The sequence below is a fragment of the Onthophagus taurus genome, chromosome 11 (genome assembly GCF_036711975.1).
Source record: "Onthophagus taurus isolate NC chromosome 11, IU_Otau_3.0, whole genome shotgun sequence".
NCBI classification, from domain to species: domain Eukaryota; kingdom Metazoa; phylum Arthropoda; class Insecta; order Coleoptera; family Scarabaeidae; genus Onthophagus; species Onthophagus taurus.
Genome location: NC_091976.1, coordinates 8,024,521 through 8,047,575, shown reverse-complemented (window position 1 = coordinate 8,047,575; position 23,055 = coordinate 8,024,521). Strand labels below are relative to the sequence as shown.

Below are 23,055 nucleotides of genomic sequence, written 5' to 3'. Positions count from 1 at the left end.
ATTAAAATCAGGCCGCAATATAAAATATTGATTAACAACTAATACTTAATCAGTTGAGCGCCATAAAACATTTAGTTCTGAACTCCTTGTATAACACAGAGAATATTGGTAATGAGATGAGTTTCTTGCTGATACTTTAGTATATAATATTACCATTTTATTTAATGGTGAGTTTCTTCTCAGTTCCGTAGAGAAACGCTTTATATTAAACAAAGCCCTAGGGCGACTAGAATATGCAGGGACATACAAACCAACACCTCTCAAAATTGATGCAGCATCCACTTTCTTGTTTAGTATCTTATACAGATAACCAAGACTTATCACACCCCGTTTGACCGACAATTTTGTCATATCAAAATATCTCCGAGCGAATTCATAAGACTGAAAACCAACAAATCTATTGTATTGTTTGTAGAAAATATATTTAATAAATTTGTTTTGTACTGTCTCAATGAAGGGTGTTCCAGGGTTCCATGCCACAACAGCATATTCCAGTTTTGATCTCATTAATGAATTATATAGGTACTTTATGGTGTCAATATTGAAAAAGGAGTAACAGTTTCTTATAATAAATCCTAACAACCTTAGAGCTGATGCAGTTATAGCTTTTACGTGCTCGTCAAAGTTAAAGCTTTGTGTATATATTACTCCTAAATCTTTTTTTCCTTGCGGAACACCACAGTTTATTGTAAATTTTTGTGACTCACTATGTTTATAAGTAACATAAAAATGTCTGTTTTCCAAATAAGATACAAAGAAATTTAATGTTTGTTTAGAAAAACCATACTAAGCTAACTTGTCTAAAAGTACATCATGATTCACTTTATCGAACGCTTTAGCAAAGTCAGTGTATATGACGTCAACCTGACCTGTTCCATCCAATTCAGAACTAACATATTCATTTAAGATAATTAAGTTTGTTTCTACAGATCTATTAGGAATAAATCCAGCCTGGTTAACATCCAATGTCTCTTTGACGTGATTGAATATTCTATTATATATAATGCTGTCGAAGACTTTTGCAAAACAGGATATTATTGAAATTGGTCTATAATCGGCGATTTCACTTACAGAACCAGACTTGTGTATAGGTACAACCTTTGCCCACTTCCAATGTAAAGGAAACGTACAGGTGGAAATCGCTAGGTTAAAGATAATAGAGAGAGGCAACAAAAAAAACTCTTTGCCACCTTTTACGATATAAGGGGGTATATTATCTGGTCCTTGTGCCTTTTTTGGCTTTAACTTTCTTATTGCTTCCAATATTTCATTATTCGAAATGGTATTAAATGTAAATATGTTCAACGAGCTTCTTTGAAGGGATTCATCATATTTATTAAGCATATAAGTAGAAACATTATCAAAAACAGAATTGAAATATTCACCAAATGCCATACTTATATTTTCTACAGAAGAAAGTGTTGAACCATGTTGTTGAAAACACGTTGCTTCATTTAAGTTTCTTTTTGTGTTAGAAATGAAATTCCAAAAAGAATTTGGCTCATTCTTAATATTTTCTTCCACCTTAGCGGTGTAGCTATTGTATGCTATGCCAATGTCATGCCTTATGTTAGCTCTTAACTCCTTAAGTTTATCCATATGGTATGCAGAAATCCTTTTAAATTTGTGCTGAAAGTTTTTAAGTTTAATACTTTTTATTATATCATAGTTAAACCAAACTTCTCCTTAATTACGGCCTCATCACCTCCATTTTAGGTCATATTTACTCCCAGATATGTAAACTGTTCTATGCATATAGCCAATCGAACTAGTAACACTGCCCCAATAATTTTCACAATTTCTCCTGAACCTTTTTATGAATCGGTGTTATATGTGCATGTTTCCATTCGTCTGGTATACTTGCTCTCAGGTATTCTGTGAAAATCCCTGCTAAGGCTACTCTTGGACTTTGATTAATTCGATTTGAAGGCCTCCAGGGCCTGGAGCTTTACTGTTTCGCATTGCGTTCAGGGATTTATCTATTTCTTCAACAGTAAGAACCTCGCCTACCGACGAGTCTGAGAGATGTTGAAGCTTTGAATGGGTACTTTTCTTCGATTTCGGGACGATCTGCGGAGGTCGACCCGGACTTTTATGCTAATAATGTCAGACCTGGTGTGAAAAATTTCTTTTTCCAAAAAGTAAATGAATCTAAGATCAATATTATCTTGACGAAGATGTCGAGTCAAGTGGTGGGGATTGATGGTATAAGCCTTAGGATCTTGGGTTTCTGTTGTCCACACATAACTCCCTACCTTCTGCATGTAATTAACTTTATTTAGAGTTTGGTGTCTTTCCTGAGAAATGGAAATCTGCCAAAGTTGTTCCTATACCTAAGTCATCGACTGCTTCTTCCTTCTCGGATGTGAGGCCAATTAGTATCTTAAGTACTTTGTCGGGAATTTTGGAAAGGGTTGTGGCGGAACAACGGTTTCATATTCTACCCTCCATCCAATCAGGATTTAGGCCTGGGTATAGTTGTACAACCGCACTTTCGACAATTATTGATGATGTTATGTCTGCAACGGACAATGGCGCGGCTACAGTTTTGGTTTTACTTGACTTCTCTAAAGCGTTTGACACTATTAATCATCAACTTCTCTTAGCAATTCTTCATTATATTGAATTCAATAATACAGCCTTAAATTTTTTTAATAATTATCTGTGCGGGAGAAGTCAGTATGTGGTTATTGATAATGATGTGTCGGATCCTGCCGTATTGAGGTCTGGTGTGCCGTAGGGCTCTACATTGGGTCCCCTTTTGTTCACTATTTATACGTCTCAAATGTTGATCTTTGACCGCTTTTGCTCAAAATTTCATATCTATGCGGATGACACACAACTTTACCACAGCTTTAGCTCAAATAATGTGCTAGAGTCTGTTGCAGATGTAAACAATGATTTAGATAAATTTTTAAATATTACTAAGAAACATGGTCTTTTGTTAAATGGGAATAAATCGGTCTATATGGTATTCGGGGGTAGGGAATCCAAAGCGCTTGTCAGCAATATGGACCATATCTTTATAGATGGAATTGAATTGGAGAGGAAGGTCTGCGTCAAGGATCTTGGTCTTTACATTGACGACAGCTTAAGGTTTACACGTAACACAAGTGAACTGATCAGGCGTGCTTACGCAAAATTGAAAATGCTGTTTGCTCATAGGCAAGTCTTGAACGCCGATATTAAAAAGAATCTTTGCGAGTCTGTAATTTTATCCAACTTTACATACTGAGACACAATTTACGGCCACTGCCTGTTGACTGATGATGCGCGACGTATTCAGGTAGTTCAGAATTCTTGTATTCGCTTTATATTTGGTATACGCCGACGTCAGAGAGTATCGTATAAGCTGGGGGAGTTGAAGTGGCTGAGTATGTCAAGTCGTCGTCAGTTACATTTTGGTTGTTTTCTTTATAAAGTTGTGTCAAGTAAGCTACCACCTTACCTCACCAACAAAATTACTTACAGAACGGACATTCATAATATTAATGTACGGCATAAGGACCTCATTGACATTCCTCGTCAACGTACCCAATTGTTCAAGAGGTCTTTTAGTTATAACGCGGCATATATTTTGAATAAGTACAGTCTGTATTCGCTTTATATTTGGTATACGCCGACGTCAGAGAGTATCGTATAAGCTGGGGGAGTTGAAGTGGCTGAGTATGTCAAGTCGTCGTCAGTTACATTTTGGTTGTTTTCTTTATAAAGTTGTGTCAAGTAAGCTACCACCTTACCTCACCAACAAAATTACTTACAGAACGGACATTCATAATATTAATGTACGGCATAAGGACCTCATTGACATTCCTCGTCAACGTACCCAATTGTTCAAGAGGTCTTTTAGTTATAACGCGGCATATATTTTGAATAAGTACAGTCTGCTTTTTACTCAACCATCGTTTCGCACTTTTAAAGAGTCTCTGCGTCTTAAATTGCTTAATGACTAGCGCGTCGTTCTACCTTCAACTCGAATTAGTGTATATGTTACCGTCAATCTGTATAATTCAGGCATTCTATACAATGCCTAGGTAATCTATAAAATACCTGGGGTGTCTAGGCAATGTATGAAATATTATGAAGATTATTGTCCATTAGATACTTTACCTAGGTAATGTATACAATTCCTAGGGATTACATAGAGTACCTGTTGGTCGACTGGCAATATGTAAAATAAATAGATTTTGGTCTGTATTTATTCATTTTTACACATAATAAACTTTTTTATAATCTATAAGTTATTGTACAAAGAAGGCACCTAGTACTTTTCTGTAACTATAGTAAAATCACAATTAAATGACATTAAACTTAAAATTTTTCTGGGATCACTAACATAATGTTATTTACTTATAAGTAATCAAGTAATAAGTATTAAAAACTTAGGAAACAAAATAATTCTGTAAAAACAAGACGTAGAATTGAGTAAGTAAAAAAATATATTTATTTATTCTTACATGCGGAACTATTATGACACTTTGAAGTGCATAATATCTTACTTTTAAGACATGAACACTTTTTAGTACCACAGTGTTTTTTGCAACTATATTTAATAAATCCCTGACCTGTCCCCGTAGATTGCAGATTCGCAACTGTACGGGGCGTCTTGATTAGGGACATCTTCTTTTTTAAGTAGTTCTTGACGACAAACTGTAAACTGCTGTCTTGCATACATATTCTTTACAACACCCTGCTTTGTTCCTATTGCGACGTCCTTTCCTGGTTCGGTCCTAGGAAAGGGGTCTTGGTGCCTCTTTTTTATGTTCGGGATGTTATCGGTCTCGGGCGCCACCTTATGTTTAGAGAGTTAAGGAACTCTTTCGCCTCCAAGTAGCTTTTGGGGGTTACAGTCGGAGATTCAGGGTGTTTGAGAGAGGGTAAAAAAAATAAAAACATGCAGTTCGTAAATTTAAGAAATAAAATCAAAGTTTATTAATAATAAAAAAAAAATCAACATAGGAGTTTAAGGAGGAAGAAAAAAAAATCGTTATTTAAATATATAATTGGTAAATGTCTGGCCTAGTGCAATCTTGTGGGACTCGTACTTCGGATGTAATTGATATGATTATTCATAAGGGAATAATTGGTCTGGATGAAGTGCTACGGAAAACTCGCGATAGCACCAGGTCGGGAAGATATTGCGGAAAACTCGCAGCAATACTAGGTCGGGAGAGTGTTGCGGAAAACTCGCAGCAACACCAGGTCGGGGAAAGTATTGCGGAAAACTCGCAGCAATACCAGGTCGGGAGAGTGTTGCGGAAAACTCGCAGCAACACCAGGTCGGGGAAAGTATTGCGGAAAACTCGCAGCAATACCAGGTCGGGAGAGTGTTGCGGAAAACTCGCAGCAACACCAGGTCGAGGAAAGTATTGCGGAAAACTCGCAGCAATACCAGGTCGGGAGAGTGTTGCGGAAAACTCGCAGCAACACCCGGTCGGGAGATTGGATAAAAATTTATTTCGCAAAATAAAATCAAAGTCCCACAATTGCACCACCAAAAACAAACTTACGATGAAACTCGGTTATTTCCAAAACTCGGAGATTTTTCGGTGAAGTCTGGCGAACTTCTTGAAGACGGTTGATGACGGTTGATGACGGCTGAAGACTCTTGAAGAATGTCGAAGACTAATCCAGAACGGTCGAAGACTGATCAAGACAGTTGAAGACTCGTTGAGACAGTTGAAGACTGACTTAAAATGAAATTTTGACCGGCTATTTATACTTGTTCGGGGTGAAAACTGGATTTTTCCGAGTGGGGGGTCGTATTAAAACAAGTTATCAAAACTAAATTATAATGTGGGGGGCTAATTAATGACAATAGCAAAATTTTAACGGCGCTATCGGATGCGGGGTACAAAATTAACTAAATCCCTTTTTTGAGCGGATTAAATTGATTAAGGAATAGAGGAGTAATTAACAATTAATTAAAAATAATTATCGGAAAAATTTATAACATAATTCAAAAGATACCCTTATTTATATGGAAAATTACAAAAATATAATTATCAAAATCGGTTAGCGTTTACGGCACTTACATACATAAACATTTTCCCGACCGCGTGTTTCACGTTAACTTCGATTAATCAGTATTAATTAACGCGCACTTTAACACAAAGTAGCTTCAGCGGTTGGGCGGTGACCATCAGGAATGAAGTAAATTAATTAATTAAGATGCGGGATGATTTTGGTTAATAATCATGTTAATCATAATCGGATCGTCTTTAGAATCATTCAACGGTTATTTCATGATACTAGTAATTGTTTGAAATCGGTCGCTGTACGGTAGCTGAACGGTAGCTCTCTGGCTGCTGAAACTCACTCGGGACGGTCGGCCTTGTTTACAGTAACACACTGATTACTGATACTTCTTCGTATTTTACTTCGTTGCGGTGTTATTTAATTATTTTAAATAATAATTTTCAGAAACTATGTGCTTTCGGTAATGGGGTCATACACACTTATTAAATTTAGAGAAAATTTTTATGTCAAACGATATATGCAAGTATATGCATGAACACAAAGTAAAAGAAATATTTTGATCAATTTTATATTTTGCGTAATTTGAAGTGAAAAATAGCAAATATTCAAACGAAATAATTTCGCGGCTTTTCCGTGACGTAGGAACCGCACTGCCTAAAACAAGTTAAATTGTCCGTTAGATAGCGCTTGCGGTGTGACAGTGTCAAAATAAAACCATGGATGTAATAGAGTGTCTCTATTACATCCATGAACAAAACATGATAAACATAACCTACAAACACTCTATCTCTTTTCAATACAACCTAAATAACGTTCATCTCTTTCTCGCATTTGAGCGGGTAGCAGGGGACGCAAAAGTGAGAATCGTACGTCATCAACGCGGGAATTTTAAAAGCGCAAATGGGTATATAAATTTTCAATAATTTTTTTAACAATGACTTTGTTCGAAAATATTAAAAAAAAAAATAACGGTAACTATATTTTTATATAAACTTTCAGAAAATATAATAAAAAAAAAATCGTGTATGACCCCATTACGTCGTTCGTCGATTTCCACTAATTGCTTTTGTTTATTTGAAATTCGGTCAGGAAATGTTTTTGGAAATTTGAAGTTTAATTAAGGAAATTAAGGAATTAAGAAAAATGCGAATAAAGTTGCATAAGTGGGTGGTGATAGGGTATCAATTTTTGGATTTTTCTAAATCGGGCGGAAACTGTAGGAGGTCGGGGTAATGTGGGAAGTATATTCGGATGTTATAAATTTTTCGGAAAGAAAAAAAAAATGTAACTTCGTTACACTATTTTATAAAGTTCGTCATCCGTTTTTGTAAGACTACAGCTAGTATATTGCGAGCATCACCACGACCTCTGTCGGCTTCCGGAACAGGGATTCTTACAGTGGTACCCAATGGCACAGGGGGAAATTTTTTTCCAGAAGTGTTAAGCATTTCCTGAGCTTGCTCTGTTAAATTATCTTTGGAACTGATGCGGTTCTGTACACCTAAAGCGTATTTTAAGCATAATGGGCAAACAACTTTAGAACCATAGCCTTCTGCCATATCTTTCTCCGGAGCAGCACAAATAGCCTGAATGGGTCTATTGCATGTTCTACACGAATGAGTACCCGTTGTCTCCTCAGTACAAACACAGCACAAGAGTGGGGAATCCAATGATTGCTCACATTCTGATACAAAATTCAGAACATCGAAGGGTTGTCCATGTACCTCAGAAGGAAGACTTCCAACATTCACAGGTTCATCAAGAGTCTCGGCACTTTGGATAGTCATGTGTTCATCGTCATGTTCATCAAACGCACTTTGAGCATTCGAAACTTCATTACGGATCTCAGAACTTTCGATGACGGGGCTTTGTTGATGTTGAGCCTCTAGAGGTTGATTTTGAGTCCGAACTCGATCTACTATTAAAGATTCTGAAAGAATCAGAATACTTGGTGATGTCTTAATCACATTTTCTATCCTCTTGTTTCTCTGGTTGTGAGTATCATCGAGAGGTAAAGATATACCAACTTTTACTTTAGATCCAAAAAGAGCTTCGTAAGGTGTTCTTTTGATGCCTGAATGGAATGCTTTATTCTTCATGAGTTGTACAAAGCGCAGACCATCACTCCAACGATTACTGTTACTATCTTGCATCCAAGCTGTTAGCATATTTTCGATGTCCTGGTTTGCTCGTTCGACACTCCCCTGACTTTGGGAATGTCTAGGCTTACCATGTACAATTTTTAAAGTTGGCCAGTACGTTTTAAGACTGCTTACAATTTGGTTTGAGAATTCTCTACCATTGTCTGATTGTAGGATCGCTGGTGCGCCAATCAATGTAAAAATATCCAGTAAATTGTAAGCTACTTCCTCTGCGCGTTTTGTTTTTAGTGCTCTTAATATTACAAACTTCGTGAGATGATTCTGATAGACCATTACAAATTTATATTCTCGATCTGAATGAGATTGATAGTCAATCAAATCTACTTGACAGCGAGAATTAAATTCAGATGAAAGTATGGGTTTGACGACAATCCCTTTTTTTATTCCTTTTTGTTTTTGCTGGCACGGTTCGCAAAGTTGCAGATATAGTTCAACATCGTGGCGAGTTATATTCTTGTATCGTGTAGAAAGCTCGTTCAGCATACGGTCTCGACCGCCATGGCCGATACTTTGATGTGCCTCGTGAAGTACTTGGAATAATTCACTACCAGCAACGTAATATATAATATTGTTATTTGGGGTATTCACAGGAAATATTAACCTATGTTTTTGACCAACAGTTATAAAATCATAATGCTGCAATAACCAATAAATAAATAACTTCTTATTGGCTGTTTTTGCATTTTTTATTTCTTCTAACAATTGTTTATACCGTTGATCGTCAATAAACGTGCAGTTTTTAGTAGTTGCTGATTTTCTTTTAATACACAACTGTGAATAAAATCTTTCTCTCATCTGAGAGACTCGTTTATCGGCCACACTTCCACCCTTGTCGCACGCAGCATAATGAAATGCAAGCAAAAACAAGTCGCTGCGCGTTTGTTTACTGTATGGCCACATGTCTCCCCCTTCCCTGTTCTCGCCTTTTACACACATTGCCTGCTTCGCATTCGGTATTTTATAGAATACCTAGGCAAAGTATAAAATTAATAATATTTCATACATTACCTAAACGTTTTAGGTATTCTATAAAATGCCTAGGTATTGTATAGAATACCGGATTATACGGACATTTATTAATTTTTATTTGTTTAGGCTCTTCATTTTTTATATTTTTTTCGTTTTTTACTTATCGGCCACGATAATTGTTTCAGGTTGAATTTAATTTTGATTTGTTATTACTTTATTTTGTTTTTTTTTATATATTTCTTTTTTTTTGTGTATGGGATTTCCAGGAAGACCAGGACGCCATAATTTGGCTTACTGATGGAAATACCCTTGGTAAACTCTATACTTAGTTATTTTAATGTATTACTTATATTGTAGTAACTATTATTATTATTATTATTAAAATACTACTATAAAATTTGAAACGTAAGTTTCGTCATTATCAACATCAACAACTATAATTTTGTAGAAAAGGGAAATACTTTTTTTAAACTAAGCTTTTTTAAAAAGGCCACCCATTGAGAAAAAGCTAAAGTTGTATGACGATGAAGAACGATTCAATGAGAATAATATTGTTTTAAAAAACAAGTTCCTTATATTTCATATAAATCAAAATTAATTTTTAAATGTTCAACATGCATAAAAAAAGAAAATGAAAAACAATAATAAAAGCGATATCAAATTTGGGTCACAGTAACTATTGCCAGGGCGTTCTGCGCACAATCGATAAGAATATTGCGCGACCAGTTCCACAGATCCGGGGGCAATAAGAAGTAATTTCCAGTCAAGATAATATGACACAGCGGCTCCGGCTTCCAAAATGATTCCATTTACGTAAGTTCCTATGTGTTTCTATTACACCATACCCGTTAAAACCAACCCATTTTTTTTTGTTTTCCAGTCCATAACAATTTTTTGAAAATACAAAAAAAAAAACAAAAAAATCAAAACCTTAGAAAATTTTAATCGCATTCTAGTGAATTCAAATAACGCGAGATAACAATTAAATCGCCAATAAAAAAACAAATTAAGAACGAGAGGAAACGCAAAAAGGACGAGAAGAGAGCGATAAAAAGAGTTGGAGAACGCGATCAATATCGGCGCCGAGCGTCCCGGCGCCTGACACATCTTTCCGGATCTATTTCGACATCGTCGGTGGTAGTTCTAAATAATTTTTTCTTCTTCAGTGCAACTCTATTTCAGTTGTCGATGTTCAATCGCCAATAATGCCTTTGGGGTCCGCGAAGACCTTGATGGTAGAGTTTAGTGTAGAGAATGCACAAGATAACCAAGGGTCTTAAGAAGAAGAAAAAAGGAAAAAAATCAAAGCACAAAGAGGAGGAACTTTTTAAACCGGAAGAATTAGAAGCCTACAGGCGTGAACACAACCAGCAACATCAAGGATCAGAAGAAACCGGAAATAATACACAGCAAAGTACCGAAAATGAAGAATGGAAAAAATTTAATGCACTCACTTCTGGTATTGATGATATTTTAAAGAAAACTCAAGGTCAGTTATAACTACATAAAATAAGTTCTAAATTTCAATTAACGTACACATTTTTTTTATAATAGGTGATCTCGATCGTATAAAAAGTACTTCTTTCTTCCAACGAGTTCCGGTACAAAGTGAACTCAAAAAGAAAGAACTTGAAGAGAAGCAAGAAGTTGAAGAAGCCAAGCGACAAATCGAAGCGGAAGCGGCATCAATAACAGCAATTTCAGCTGTTGAAGCGGCAATCGTTCAAGTTTCAGAATCAGAAAGCGAAGACGATGATGAAGATGACATCTTTGATACGGCTTACATTGATGCTGTTGCATCTGGAGAAATAAAGTTAGCTTATATTCCAGGTAAATCAAACTTTATATAGTTAAAAATATATCTTTAAAATATAAGAAAGTACCTTAACTTTCTTATATTAGTAGAAATAATAAATTAATTATTATTTCTTAAAATTTGCATATTTATAACAATCAAACATGCAGAGTTGGATTTCACAATAACGATGATTATGGAAAATAAGAAATTATTTATGGCTTTTAAATTCGTTCTGAAAATTTTTTAAGATATTAGGAGTTATTCGCTGAACTTCTTTTTGTATTTTGAAAGTATTTGGTCTAGTGCTGTAAGTGTTACTGTTCAGCCCAACTCAACCCAAAGGAAAAATCCAACGAAGTCAAATATAGTGATCTTACAGGGTTCTCTTCTTCCAATCCATCGATTAGGAAATAATAAACTCGAATAGGAACGACATAGTGTTCCGGTGGCGCGCCATCTTGTCTCTCTGGTTTAGCTTCCTGTGTGGTACTCTGATCCACACATTGATTTTTTGCGTATATTGGGCAAATCTCTTGCTCAATATACTGGAATTGTGGATTTTGGAAAGCTCAATACCGCCTTTTTGTCTGTTCACTTGTTCACTCAATGTAAATGTAGTCTTGTAGAAGAAATTATGTTTTTGACAAAGTCATCGTTGCAAAATTGTTGCAACTGCACACAAAATTGCACAGTTCACTAAAGGGAACCAACAAGATGTAACAAGCTGGTAGACAACAACAGTTCCATCGAACAAGTCAGATTTGAAAAGCATAAGCAGTTTTAGGTTCTCTACGAGGTACTGTTTGGCAAACAAATTCAAGCGTATGTTAGTAAATCACTGATTTACGAAGTTTTCAACGTCGACCCTACGGTTTCTATCACACCAGTTAGGAGGGTCGGTACCGCATCATCCAGGGAATCACTCACACGGTCATCCTGACTGGTATCACGCTCTTGAGATACCTGCGAATTCCCTTCAATACTACTTTCTACAACACAACACAAATATGGCCCCGCCGCAATACAAGGCAAAAGGCCATTTCTCAAACTAACGCTTACTGTAAGTTACAAATAAGATTAATAGTCCCGCTATTAGGAAGCTACAACTACCTATTGTTCACATTTCATTTATGTGAATCAAATCATTTCCAAATCATTATTAGAAGGTTCAATTATAGTAATCTCAGAGGTCAGAAAGGCGCTAGCATGTTTCACCAGAATGAATTAAGGATTGGGTCCGTTACTTTTTTCTTCGTTCGTTAATAGTATTACTAATTATATCTCGTGTAATTATCATTTGTATGACCTCCAGATATATACTACTACAACTGTTGCTGAATTTTCGGCAGCTATTGTGCGACTTAATAACGATCTATCTAACGTCTTGAACTGGTCTCGGAGATACGGACTTAAGTTGAACTCAGTTAAAACGCAAGCTATTGTGTTTGGAACTCGTCAATTACTTGGTAAGATTAATCCATCTACCTGCAGTGATCTGATGCTGGATGGTAATGTCATACGGTTTTCTAACACAGTTAAAAATCTTGGAGTCCTTATGGATTCTGCACTGTCTTGGAAACCGCAAATTCAACATGTTTGCAGAAAAGTCTATGCTTGCTTCCACTCTTTAAAAAGACTTCGCTGCTCTCTTCCTCCTGTGGTGCGTCGTAATCTTTATTTCCTCACTTCGACTATACGAACGCGGTTTATCCCGATCTCTCGGTGACTCTTCTGAGTAAATTGCAGCGGCTACAAAATAATTGTATCCGGTTCATATTTGACCTAAATAGATTTGAGCATGTAACGCCGTATCGCAATTACATTCAGATGTTAACCTGTGAGAGACGTAGATCCTTTCGTTTATTAACCATTTTATTTAAAATCCTTCATAACTGCACCCCAAAGTACTTATCAGATAGGTTCCAGCAATTATCAACTTATGAGCTTGCTACTCGTTCAAGTTCTGATACTATTCTTACATTTCCCGTTCATAGCACTGAAATTTATCATAGATCATTTACAGTACAGTCGATTGCGCTGTGGAATGGACTGCCTTCTGAAATTCGTAATATTTCTAGATTTACTAATTTTAGACATGTTTTAAGGAGTCACTTGCTTGCTCATTCAACTGGCTGTTTCTTGATTCTTTGTTCTTTCTCTTTTTTCCTCTCTTCAACTGCTCTCACTTGTTGGCAACTGATATCCGGCAGATTCTTTTGGTTTCTTTTAGCCGCTCTCTATCTCTCTTACGTGTCTTTTCTTTATTTTTCTCTTTGTTTTTCTTTTTCTTGCTTAATCTTATTTGATGATGTTAATAATATCTAATTATCACTACTTGCCATATTCAGTAAATATTATTTTTATTTTTGTTTGTTCTGTTGGGTCATTTGGCAGAGATCGCTTGTGCGATAAAATGATCCATTTCCTGATACTGCTTAAAGTTTAAGTTAAGTGTATCGTATGTAATTTTGTATTTTTTATCAGTGGCAATAAATGGTAAATAATAATTAGGGACAAGAGTTAATCATTATTCAACTAAGGTGAACTCAGAGGCCAGAATATTTATTGTGGCGCTCGCTATGTGGCACGTAGCGCCGTCAAACAGTAATTTTTTGTGAATGCATTTTCACCTAGTGAACATCGTGTGGGTTGACATAATCTCATATATGGCAATTTTGTTTGTTAACATTACTTTATACAAAAATGCGCCTACTTAGTCGATAAAGATAACTTTTTACCAAAATTGAGGTCCTCCTCAAAACTCTCCGAAGCTCACTCACTGAACAGACGGCGTTATCTATGGTCATTAACTTTGAGCTTTAGGATCAATTACACCTTATTTGGGTGCAGGCCTAAGTACCGATGCAAAATTCGCTATGTTGAAGTCTGCGAAATTCAAAGTGATTAAGCCCGCGAGGAATTACCTACCTCAGGTACTCTTGCACACTTCCACGTACAACGGCGAAGTTCTTGCGTTCCTTTCATGAACCGATGTTGGCTGATTGTTTACCGATCCGGTCGCTTCATATTTGGCTACCAAATATTGGAGAATCAACTTTGAAGAACGACCACGTATGCTGTAAAATAAAGGCAACGTTTGTGCTAACAAACATTTATTTTATAAGCACAAAGGCTTTCACGGCCGGTGTTAATTAAACTAAAACTAGCACTATCACTAGACCTAGAAACTTTCTGGTTAAGCCGTGCGTCTTTCGAAAAAATGTTTGACATTTCGGATGCCATGTTGCAACCTTCTTCAGAAACAAGTTCGAAGTGACGAAATCATTTAAAATTTGACAATAAATACATGAAAAGATTGCCAACTAAGTTGTTTTTGTCAAATCCAGGTGGAGAAGGTTTCGTTGAGTTCACTAGCATTTTCCATATGCGGCTGAATTCCCAACCGTCTTCTCTATTCATGTTATTCCCATGTCGATTAAATCGTCAATTTTTGGAAGTAATGCCCGTTTCTTGGTAGCACTTTGGTTTTGTGAAACTCTATGGTGTGCCCTCCTTTGTGACTGCAGATTGTTGAATTTTACTCAGTTGGACATCCCTCTCGTGTTCCTTGGAAGGATAGCGCTAGTGTTAGTTCTAGTTTTAGTGTAATAAACATTCATTATGATAATAAAGATTTATCATTTGGATATACTGACCAGCCACATACTGTGAATATCGGCCAGCCCATATTGGAAAACCATTTATAATACCTACATCCACTAAATAATGACTTACCGCATTGATATGCACGAAGACATAAACAAAACTAAGAGTATCTCAGAAAAGACAAGATGGGCAGAATCTGATATTTCTTGTGAGATGGGTAAGACAGCGCATTGGGTGACTGCCGAGAATTGTGCTTACAAATAATCCGCCCGAAATCAGACTCCCAAAGAAATGCAGAGATAGCTGGCAGTCAACTTTTCAGGAGAGGAACAGTAAAGGAACAGAAATTGTCGATATGAAACCGTCAGTAATCAACTGGTGTGAAGTTATCCATAAATCCCAGCAATAAACTTAAAACATTAATAATTCCGTAACCAATACGATTTGGGTAACCAAATTTCACACACAGGTCACTCTTACCCTCAAGAACAGCTAACCACCCCCATTTGGTAAAAAAAAAATTTTTCAACCCTCACCCCCGAAAAAGGGATGTTTTCGCCCTGATGGGCACCTTCGAATTAAACGAAATTCTACCACATAATAGAACACACTTCTAAGTATTTTTATCAATTTTCAAAACACCGTAAGCCCTAACGGTTTTCGAGAAAAAAAATCAGTATTATAAACCGCGGATGGGACTTTAGGGGTGAATTTGACCCCGTTGGGCACCTCCAAAATTGACGAAATTTTAGGATGATTTAGAGGATGCCTTTAGCGATTGAAACCAACCATCCAAACACCGTAATGTATTACGGTTTCCGAGAAAAAAAATCTGTTATTAGACACTATCGGTATACAGCGCGGCGCGGACTTTGGGGGTGAATTTGACCCCGTTGGGCACCTCCAAAATTGACGAAATTTTAGGATGATTTAGAGGATGCCTTTAGCGATTGAAATCAACCATCCAAACACCGTAATGTATTACGGTTTCGGAGAAAAAAAATGTGTTATTAGACACTATAGGTATACAGCGCGGCGCGGACTTTGGGGGTGAATTTGACCCCGTTGGGCACCTCTAAAATTGACGAAATTTTAGGATGATTTAGAGGATGCCTTTAGCGATTGAAATCAACCATCCAAACACCGTAATGTATTACGGTTTCGGAGAAAAAAAATGTGTTATTAGACACTATAGGTATACAGCGCGGCGCGGACTTTGGGGGTGAATTTGACCCCGTTGGGCACCTCCAAAATTGACGAAATTTTAGGATGATTTAGAGGATGCCTTTAGCGATTGAAATCAACCATCCAAACACCGTACTGTATTACGGTTTCCGAGAAAAAAAATGTGTTATTAGACACTATAGGTATACAGCGCGGCGCGGACTTTGGGGGTGAATTTGACCCCGTTGGGCACCTCCAAAATTGACGAAATTTTAGGATGATTTAGAGGATGCCTTTAGCGATTGAAATCAACCATCCAAACACCGTAATGTATTACGGTTTCCAAGATTGTCTGAAATTTTAGGATGATTTGGAGAGTGGATTTTTGATAGAAAAAAAAACTTTTGATAAAGAATAAAATTTATTATATTAATGGTCTGTTTTACTTATAATTAAATTGTGTAATGGATTGAGAATATTATTATAATTAGTTGCTACCGCGTTCCAAACCGCTTCCAATCCTTGTTCATTTAAGTGAATGCCATCCCTGTGTAGAAATTTGTATTAAACACATAAGAAAAGAAAAATTTTCACGTTGTGTTACCCTTTCATCATGTTTCTGTTAACAATTGCTTCAATGTCGGTACAATTGATTTGCTTTTCAGCACAAAACCGTCGAATGTAATGATTGATTTCCTATAAAGGCATAGAGAGTATTTATTTATAGCATGACATAGAAATTATAATATCTTACGTTCACAGACTCGAAGTTTTTGCAGGGAGGAATTGTGCAAATTTGTATTCCTTTAGGATTTAAGGAAAGAAGGAAGCGGAAGAGGTGAGAATATTGGGACTTTAGTTGGGATGGTGATGTTTTGTGGAGTATATCGTTAGTTCCTATCATTATAACGATATGTCGTTCAACATATTCAACAAAACCAAGGGGAACATGTTTTTGGAATACACTTTGCGCGCCGCAAAAGTTTTAGTATTGTTTGACCGCCTACTGCTAAGTCGAGGAAATATTTTCCGTTGCTTGTCCGTTTTGATTGTCGTCCTAAAAATATATACCATTAGTAGGAATTAACTTCATATCTGTTAAAACAAATACTTACTTTGTATAGTACGTAGCATTCGGCAAAAATTACTATCGCCCAAAAACAGTAATTTCGTCGGCATCTTCGCTGGTCACTGGTTTTAACAAGAGATAAGCAGAACAACTGATCTCTGCAATAGCTGAGGAACCTTTATATATTATTAAGTTCTTACCTGTGTTACAGTAATATCGATGGCTATGATTGGTCAAAGCCGGTGTAAGTGTACTTACAATGCACTAACTCGTAAGCCACGTACCTGCTTAAGTGACCTTTTTACTGAAAAGAAGTTAAAAAGGAATTCCCTGTACATTTATTAACATCAAAAATAAGTTTCTGAATATCACTATTTCTTTATTAACTTCGCGCTTCTAAATGAAGACGTCGTTACCTCGCCAAATATTAATATATATATATTATATATTTAATTAAATATAACTATATTTGTAATTTATAATTTATATTATATATAAATATAATAACTTATTTATACACAATATATTATATACACAAAAATATTAACGAAAATATCGAAGCAGATTGATTCTAAAAAGAACCGATAAAATATCCATAAAGCGCGAACTACAGCAAAATATATCAACTAGTGATCTCCGTCCCCAATAGAATAGTTTAAGCACATTTATAAGTTTACTCCTCACCCTTCTGGCAAAATCTAAAAAAAAACAAAGGCGCTCTAAAACAACGCCGAATAAGTCGGCAACTATTTTCCCGGAATGCACTTATAATGCAAAAAATATGGACATATTTTTTCCTTAATACCTGCGCCTTTTGTAACTGCACGTGGCGGAGTTCTTACCCTTTGTCAGTAACGACTAAAAGCTCATAAAACTACAAAATGCCTTTCTTAACAAAATTTATTTTTTCCATGAAATATTAAGAGTTTCGCAGTTTTCATAATCTATTAAAATCGCTAAAGGCACCTGCTATCTGGTCTACATACGTGTACAATTTAATAACAAATTTTTTTCTCTGAAACCGTTAAGGGTTACGGTGTCTTGACGGTCGATTTAAATCGCTAAAGGCATCCTCTAAATCATCCTAAAATTTCATCAATTTTGGAGGTGCCCAACGGGGTCAAATTCACCCCCAAAGTCCGCGCCGCGCTGTATACCTATAGTGTCTAATAACAGATTTTTTTTCTCGGAAACCGTAATACATTACGGTGTTTGGATGGTTGATTTCAATCGCTAAAGGCATCCTCTAAATCATCCTAAAATTTCGTCAATTTTGGAGGTGCCCAACGGGGTCAAATTCACCCCCAAAGTCCGCGCCGCGCTGTATACCTATAGTGTCTAATAACAAATTTTTTTCTCTGAAACCGTTAAGGGTTACGGTGTCTTGACGGTCGATTTAAATCGCTAAAGGCATCCTCTAAATCATCCTAAAATTTCGTCAATTTTGGAGGTGCCCAACGGGGTCAAATTCACCCCCAAAGTCCGCGCCGCGCTGTATACCTATAGTGTCTAATAACAGATTTTTTTTCTCGGAAACCGTTATACCTTACGGTGTTTGGATGGTCGATTTAAATCGCTAAAGGCATCCTCTAAATCATCCTAAAATTTCATCAATTTTGGAGGTGCCCAACGGGGTCAAATTCACCCCCAAAGTCCGCGCCGCGCTGTATACCTATAGTGTCTAATAACAATTTTTTTTTCTCGGAAACCGTTATACCTTACGGTGTTTGGATGGTCGATTTAAATCGCTAAAGGCATCCTCTAAATCATCCTAAAATTTCATCAATTTTGGAGGTGCCCAACGGGGTCAAATTCACCCCTAAAGTCCCATCCGCGGTTTATAAGAATGATTTTTTTTCTCGAAAACCGTTAGGGCTTACGGTGTTTTGAAAATTGATAAAAATACTTAGAACTGTGTTCTATTATGTGGTAGAATTTGGTTTAATTCGAAGGTGCCCATCAGGGCGAAAACATCCCTTTTTCGGGGGTGGGGGTTGAAACAAATTTTTTTTACCAAATGGGGGTGGTAAGCTGTTCTTGAGGGTAAGAGTGACCTCTGTGTGAAATTTGGTTACCCAAATCGTATTAGTTACGGAATTATTAATGTTTTAAGTTTATTGCTGGGATTTATGGATAACTTCACACCAGTCAGTAATCATATATGGTAGGCAACAATGCGTCAAAAAGCTGAAGCCCAATGATGTTTACAAAATTCTTTAACAACCAAAAAGATATAACAAAAAATATAAAATCTATACAAGAATGTTTCAATTCATTCGTAGTCGTACAAATTTTTAGACATACCAATCAAATAATTAATACGCGTTATTGATTCTCAATCCTTAAAAGAAGTAATTTTTATTAAAATATATGCATTGCTTATGGTATGCGATTAAGTCTAAAATAGTAATAGTCTTAACAGATTTAACGACATGAAAATTCGAGTAGAATGAAACTAAATTAGTCATAAGTAATCATAAGTAGTCATAAGCATCCGTTATCAGGGTTGAGACATAACTATTTAGTATGCCTTAAGTCTACTAGCCATTGATATAAACATCACTAATGAGGTTTGACTTACCATCTATTATTCATCTCCTTATCATCTGTTGTTTCCTCCACTTTATATGGCGTTTGGCGTCTAGAACCTTGGCCTCTTTCAGTTTGCCCCTCCATTCTTTCTTATCTAAAGCTGATCTCTTCTAACGTCGCATCCCCAATCATGTCTTTGCAATCCCCTCCACAGCGTCTTCTCATCTTTTCCTAGTCTTCCGGTTAGTTTTTTTGCCTGCATTCGGCTGTAAATCGTTCATTTCGAGTGTCTTTCCTCCTCCATCCCGATAACGTGTCTCGCCAACTGTAGTTTTTGAACTTTTGCATAGTTGGACAGAGGGGGTTCCTTGAGTTGCTGGTATATTTCGTGATTGTACCTTAACTCAAGAAGTTGCAGATTTATCCTGTAGGTTCTCATTTTGGTTTTTCTGTGTATACTTTTAGCTTTGAAAATATGTGTCAGTGAGAAATATGATAGTCATAAATTTTTTCTGAATTTCTCCATCTTTGGCTCCATCAGTAGCTAGCCCCACGCCCAAATAGAAAGTAGGGAGGCCCCCGTGAGTGGGGTTGTGTAATTTGCATCTTTTGTATTATCATTTTTGTTTTATTCACGTTGATGTCAAGACCGAAGTGGTCATTGTCGCTTTTGTTGGTGTAATGAGTTCAGCAGGAATCCCCAAACCTCTAATACATGATATATGTTGTGTTCTCCAGCTTTTCTTAGTATTTGTTTCACCGTTAAGATCTGGTCGGTGGTTGATCTGCCTTGCCTGAAAACTGCCTTGCATCCCGCACACAGTATCGATATTCCGCGATGGTTAGAGTATTTCTATTTGTAGCTGTGTGGGTAGTCCATAGCCAAGTTGTTTTCCCGCTGTTGCCTTTCAATAAGGTGTCCCTGTTCCAATTATAAGTCTTGTTTCGTGTTCAAGTGCTCTTAATTTATTTCAGATTGTCTTTTATTTGTCGAGCTTCATTTCTGAATAGCGTGGTGTTTGGTTGTACCCATGTCTCAGTTGCATCAGATATATATACGCCTTCCTGGTAGCGTGCGCTTCAAAATTCTCTTCCATTTCGAGGATTCGGTTATTTTCATAATCTCTCTTCGTTTTTCTATATATTTTGTCCGCTCCTCTGCGGCTATCTTCGAAGATCCTTCTCCTTTCCCTTGTTTGTTTCAATATAGTCACGATGGTTTCGATTTCTCAATTCTTTAACATTTCGACATTCCTCAGCAAACGAGTAAGGTCTCTTCTGTTTTCGTTCTGTTTCTGAAAACTTTGTAGCTGTCATTTTCTCCATTCCGCTTGTTCATTTCTTTCCCTAATTCTCGTTTTGTTGCTTCGTGGTTCCTTTTCTAATTCAAGTTTCTTTTGGAGTTTCTGCACCTTGTGTATTATCTGCGGGTTTATCTTAGCCTTAAACTTGACATGTACCAACATGTGAGTCACAACTAGCACTCTTGCTGACCTTAACATCAAGAATACTTGAGGTTCTTAATTTATCTGTAAGCATGTGGTCTATTTAGTTCTTGGTGACTGAGTCTGATGATATCCATGTTGTCTTGTGTATATTTCTTATTACCATTTCTTCGGCAAATCTGTTAGTAATACGCCGTTTTCGTTTGAGATGTTATGGAGACTATGTTTGCCAATTCTCGCCCGACATTCTTTCTTGTTACTTATCTTGATGTTCATGTCGTTGATATTGATCTTGGGCTGTTTCTTGTATGTCGTTGTTTGGGCTCCGGATTTGTTCATGGTTCGTACATTCCGTTAACAATTGTGTTGTTAATATTACGCTGCTAGAGTCGCCTTCGATAGTTCCGTCTTGTCCGATGCTTTGTTGATGGTTCCGTACTAGCTAAGTCTTTTTCGATCTGGGGTACTAGCCCTGAGCCTAACTTCCTTATCGGAGGGTTCTCCCTTCCTCGTTAGAACTTTACTCTGCTTTCCACCTGGGTTGGTTACTCAGCTCTTCGGTAAGATTGCTCTGTCATTGAGTAGGAGAGGCTATGTCCATGATAGCTGGAGACCTTGCCATGTATTACGCATGATATATTGTAAGGTTGAAAATAAATATAATATTGAAATGTTTAGCGCAATTTTTCCATGTATTATTTATCTCAAATTCTGCCTGAAAATGTTTTTATTTTTTTATCAGAATCTCCAACTGAAGAACCTGAAGGTGACGATCCTTTCGACACTCGTATAGCGGAAAGGGCAATCTTAGGACCAGAAACGGTACGAAAAGGAACAAAATTAGTACCAATTGGAGCTGCTGTTGAAATTTTAACCGGCCGAGTACAAGCACCGACATGCGTTAAAAGACCGGAAGTCTCAAGAAGAGAGATATTTAAAGAAAAAGATTTGCTGTTGGGAAGCTTTGACGAAGACAAATTTCCAAAATCTGTTGAAAAAAATACAACAAACGAACACAAACCAGACATCTTAACAACTTTACTTGACGAAGATGCACCGCCAATTAACGAACCGATTGATTTGAGTATAAGTTTACACTTATTACAAGAAAACACTTTGAAGCAGGAAGTTGATAATGATGATGACGACGAATTTGCTCAATTAGCAGCAGAAAGTTTATCAAAACCTGTTGTTAATATTAATAATCAAGATTTTATTTCTAAGATTGAAGAGAGCGAAGTTGAGTTTCAAGTTGAGTTTCAAACTTTCGAAGGTAATCAAATTCAAGAAGATGAATTAGAACAGTTCGAAGAAGATCCTTTTGATACAACATTTGCTGAGAATATTTTACCCGGAAAAGCTGAGTTAAAAATAATCGAAAATCAAATTTTAAATACACCAAGCGAAAATTTTACCCCGAAACCAAACCAACTCCTTCAAGAAATCCAACAAAAAGTTAAGATTCATTTGACGAATCCTGCCGGTCAACGAGAATCGATTTCTTCATTGGATAGAGTTTCAGAATCTGATCTTTTTCCGATAAAACCGATCCATAGAGATTTACTGGGCGGAAGTAACACAGATCTTTCACAAGTAGGGGACGTTCCTCTTGAACCGAGTGAATCCATCGATGAAAATTATATTGAATACTCAGATCCTTTTGATACATCAGTTGTTGATACCATAAAACCAGGTCAAACTGAATTAAAATTTTTAGAACGAGAATTACTGGGAGATATTAACATAAAAAAGCAAGAAGAAGATGATGATGATTTTAATCCGCGCGCTGAAGAAGAACCTGACCAAATCTTGTCTCAATCAAGAAAAGTTTCTTTCGATTTACCATTAGAAATCCACGAAGATGATGGTAAATCAGTAAAACCATTAACCCCATATTACGTCAGGGAAAATTCAATTCCAGAAATTGAAGAAGTAGAAGTTGATCCTTTTGATACTTCGTTCGTTTCGGATATTGGAATAGGAAAAGTTGAATTAAAATTGATCGAAAACGAACTTTTTCAAGAAAACATCGTTCAAGATCAAAGTTTTAATCCTCGCGACGAAAAGGTTCATAAAGTTGTTGAAACTATTCGACAAATATCTGATCCAAATTTTAGTAAAGTGCAAGAAAAAATCGAATCAAAACAAGTTGTTGATTTATTGGAAATCAAAGAAACCGAAGAAGTTAAAGAAAAAGTACTAACTCCATCCGCTGAGTCGTCTTCTTTTGATCTTGAATATTCCGATCCTTTTGATACATCGATTGCGAGTAACATACTTCCGGGGAAGACTGAGTTAAAATTAATAGAAAAAGAACTTTTTAATACGTGA

General features: G+C 36.5%; 2 protein-coding genes across 4 annotated transcripts in view; both read left to right on the top strand.

Annotated features, from left to right (window-relative positions):
* Positions 1 to 23,055, top strand: part of LOC111421684 (nucleolin-like) — a 376,547-nt gene that overhangs the window by 203,384 nt on the left and 150,108 nt on the right. The gene's annotated exons all lie outside the window — the stretch shown is intronic.
* LOC111428033 (stoned A) lies at positions 9,816 to 23,055 on the top strand. Of its 3 annotated transcripts, XM_023063441.2 has the most exons (5): positions 9,833 to 9,923; positions 9,991 to 10,240; positions 10,293 to 10,599; positions 10,665 to 10,940; positions 21,467 to 23,055. In XM_023063441.2, exons 3-5 carry the CDS (start codon positions 10,365 to 10,367, stop codon positions 23,053 to 23,055), a joined length of 2,100 nt encoding a protein of 699 aa, XP_022919209.2. In that variant the 5' UTR covers positions 9,833 to 9,923; positions 9,991 to 10,240; positions 10,293 to 10,364. The 3 variants fall into 3 exon arrangements, with proteins under 3 accessions (XP_022919202.2, XP_022919209.2, XP_071055790.1); XM_023063434.2 differs by having other exon boundaries at positions 9,816 to 9,923; positions 10,067 to 10,599; XM_071199689.1 differs by having other exon boundaries at positions 9,991 to 10,599.

What these genes read in the sequence shown, in the direction of transcription:
- LOC111428033 (XM_023063434.2), top strand. Translation starts at nt 10,365, where the DNA reads ATGCACAAGATAACCAAGGGTCTTAAGAAGAAGAAAAAAGGAAAAAAA. An exon ending in TATTTTAAAGAAAACTCAAG is followed by an intron (nt 10,600 to 10,664) that starts GTCAGTTATAAC and finishes TTTTTATAATAG; the next exon opens with GTGATCTCGATCGTATAAAA. An exon ending in AAAGTTAGCTTATATTCCAG is followed by an intron (nt 10,941 to 21,466) that starts GTAAATCAAACT and finishes TTTTTTTATCAG; the next exon opens with AATCTCCAACTGAAGAACCT.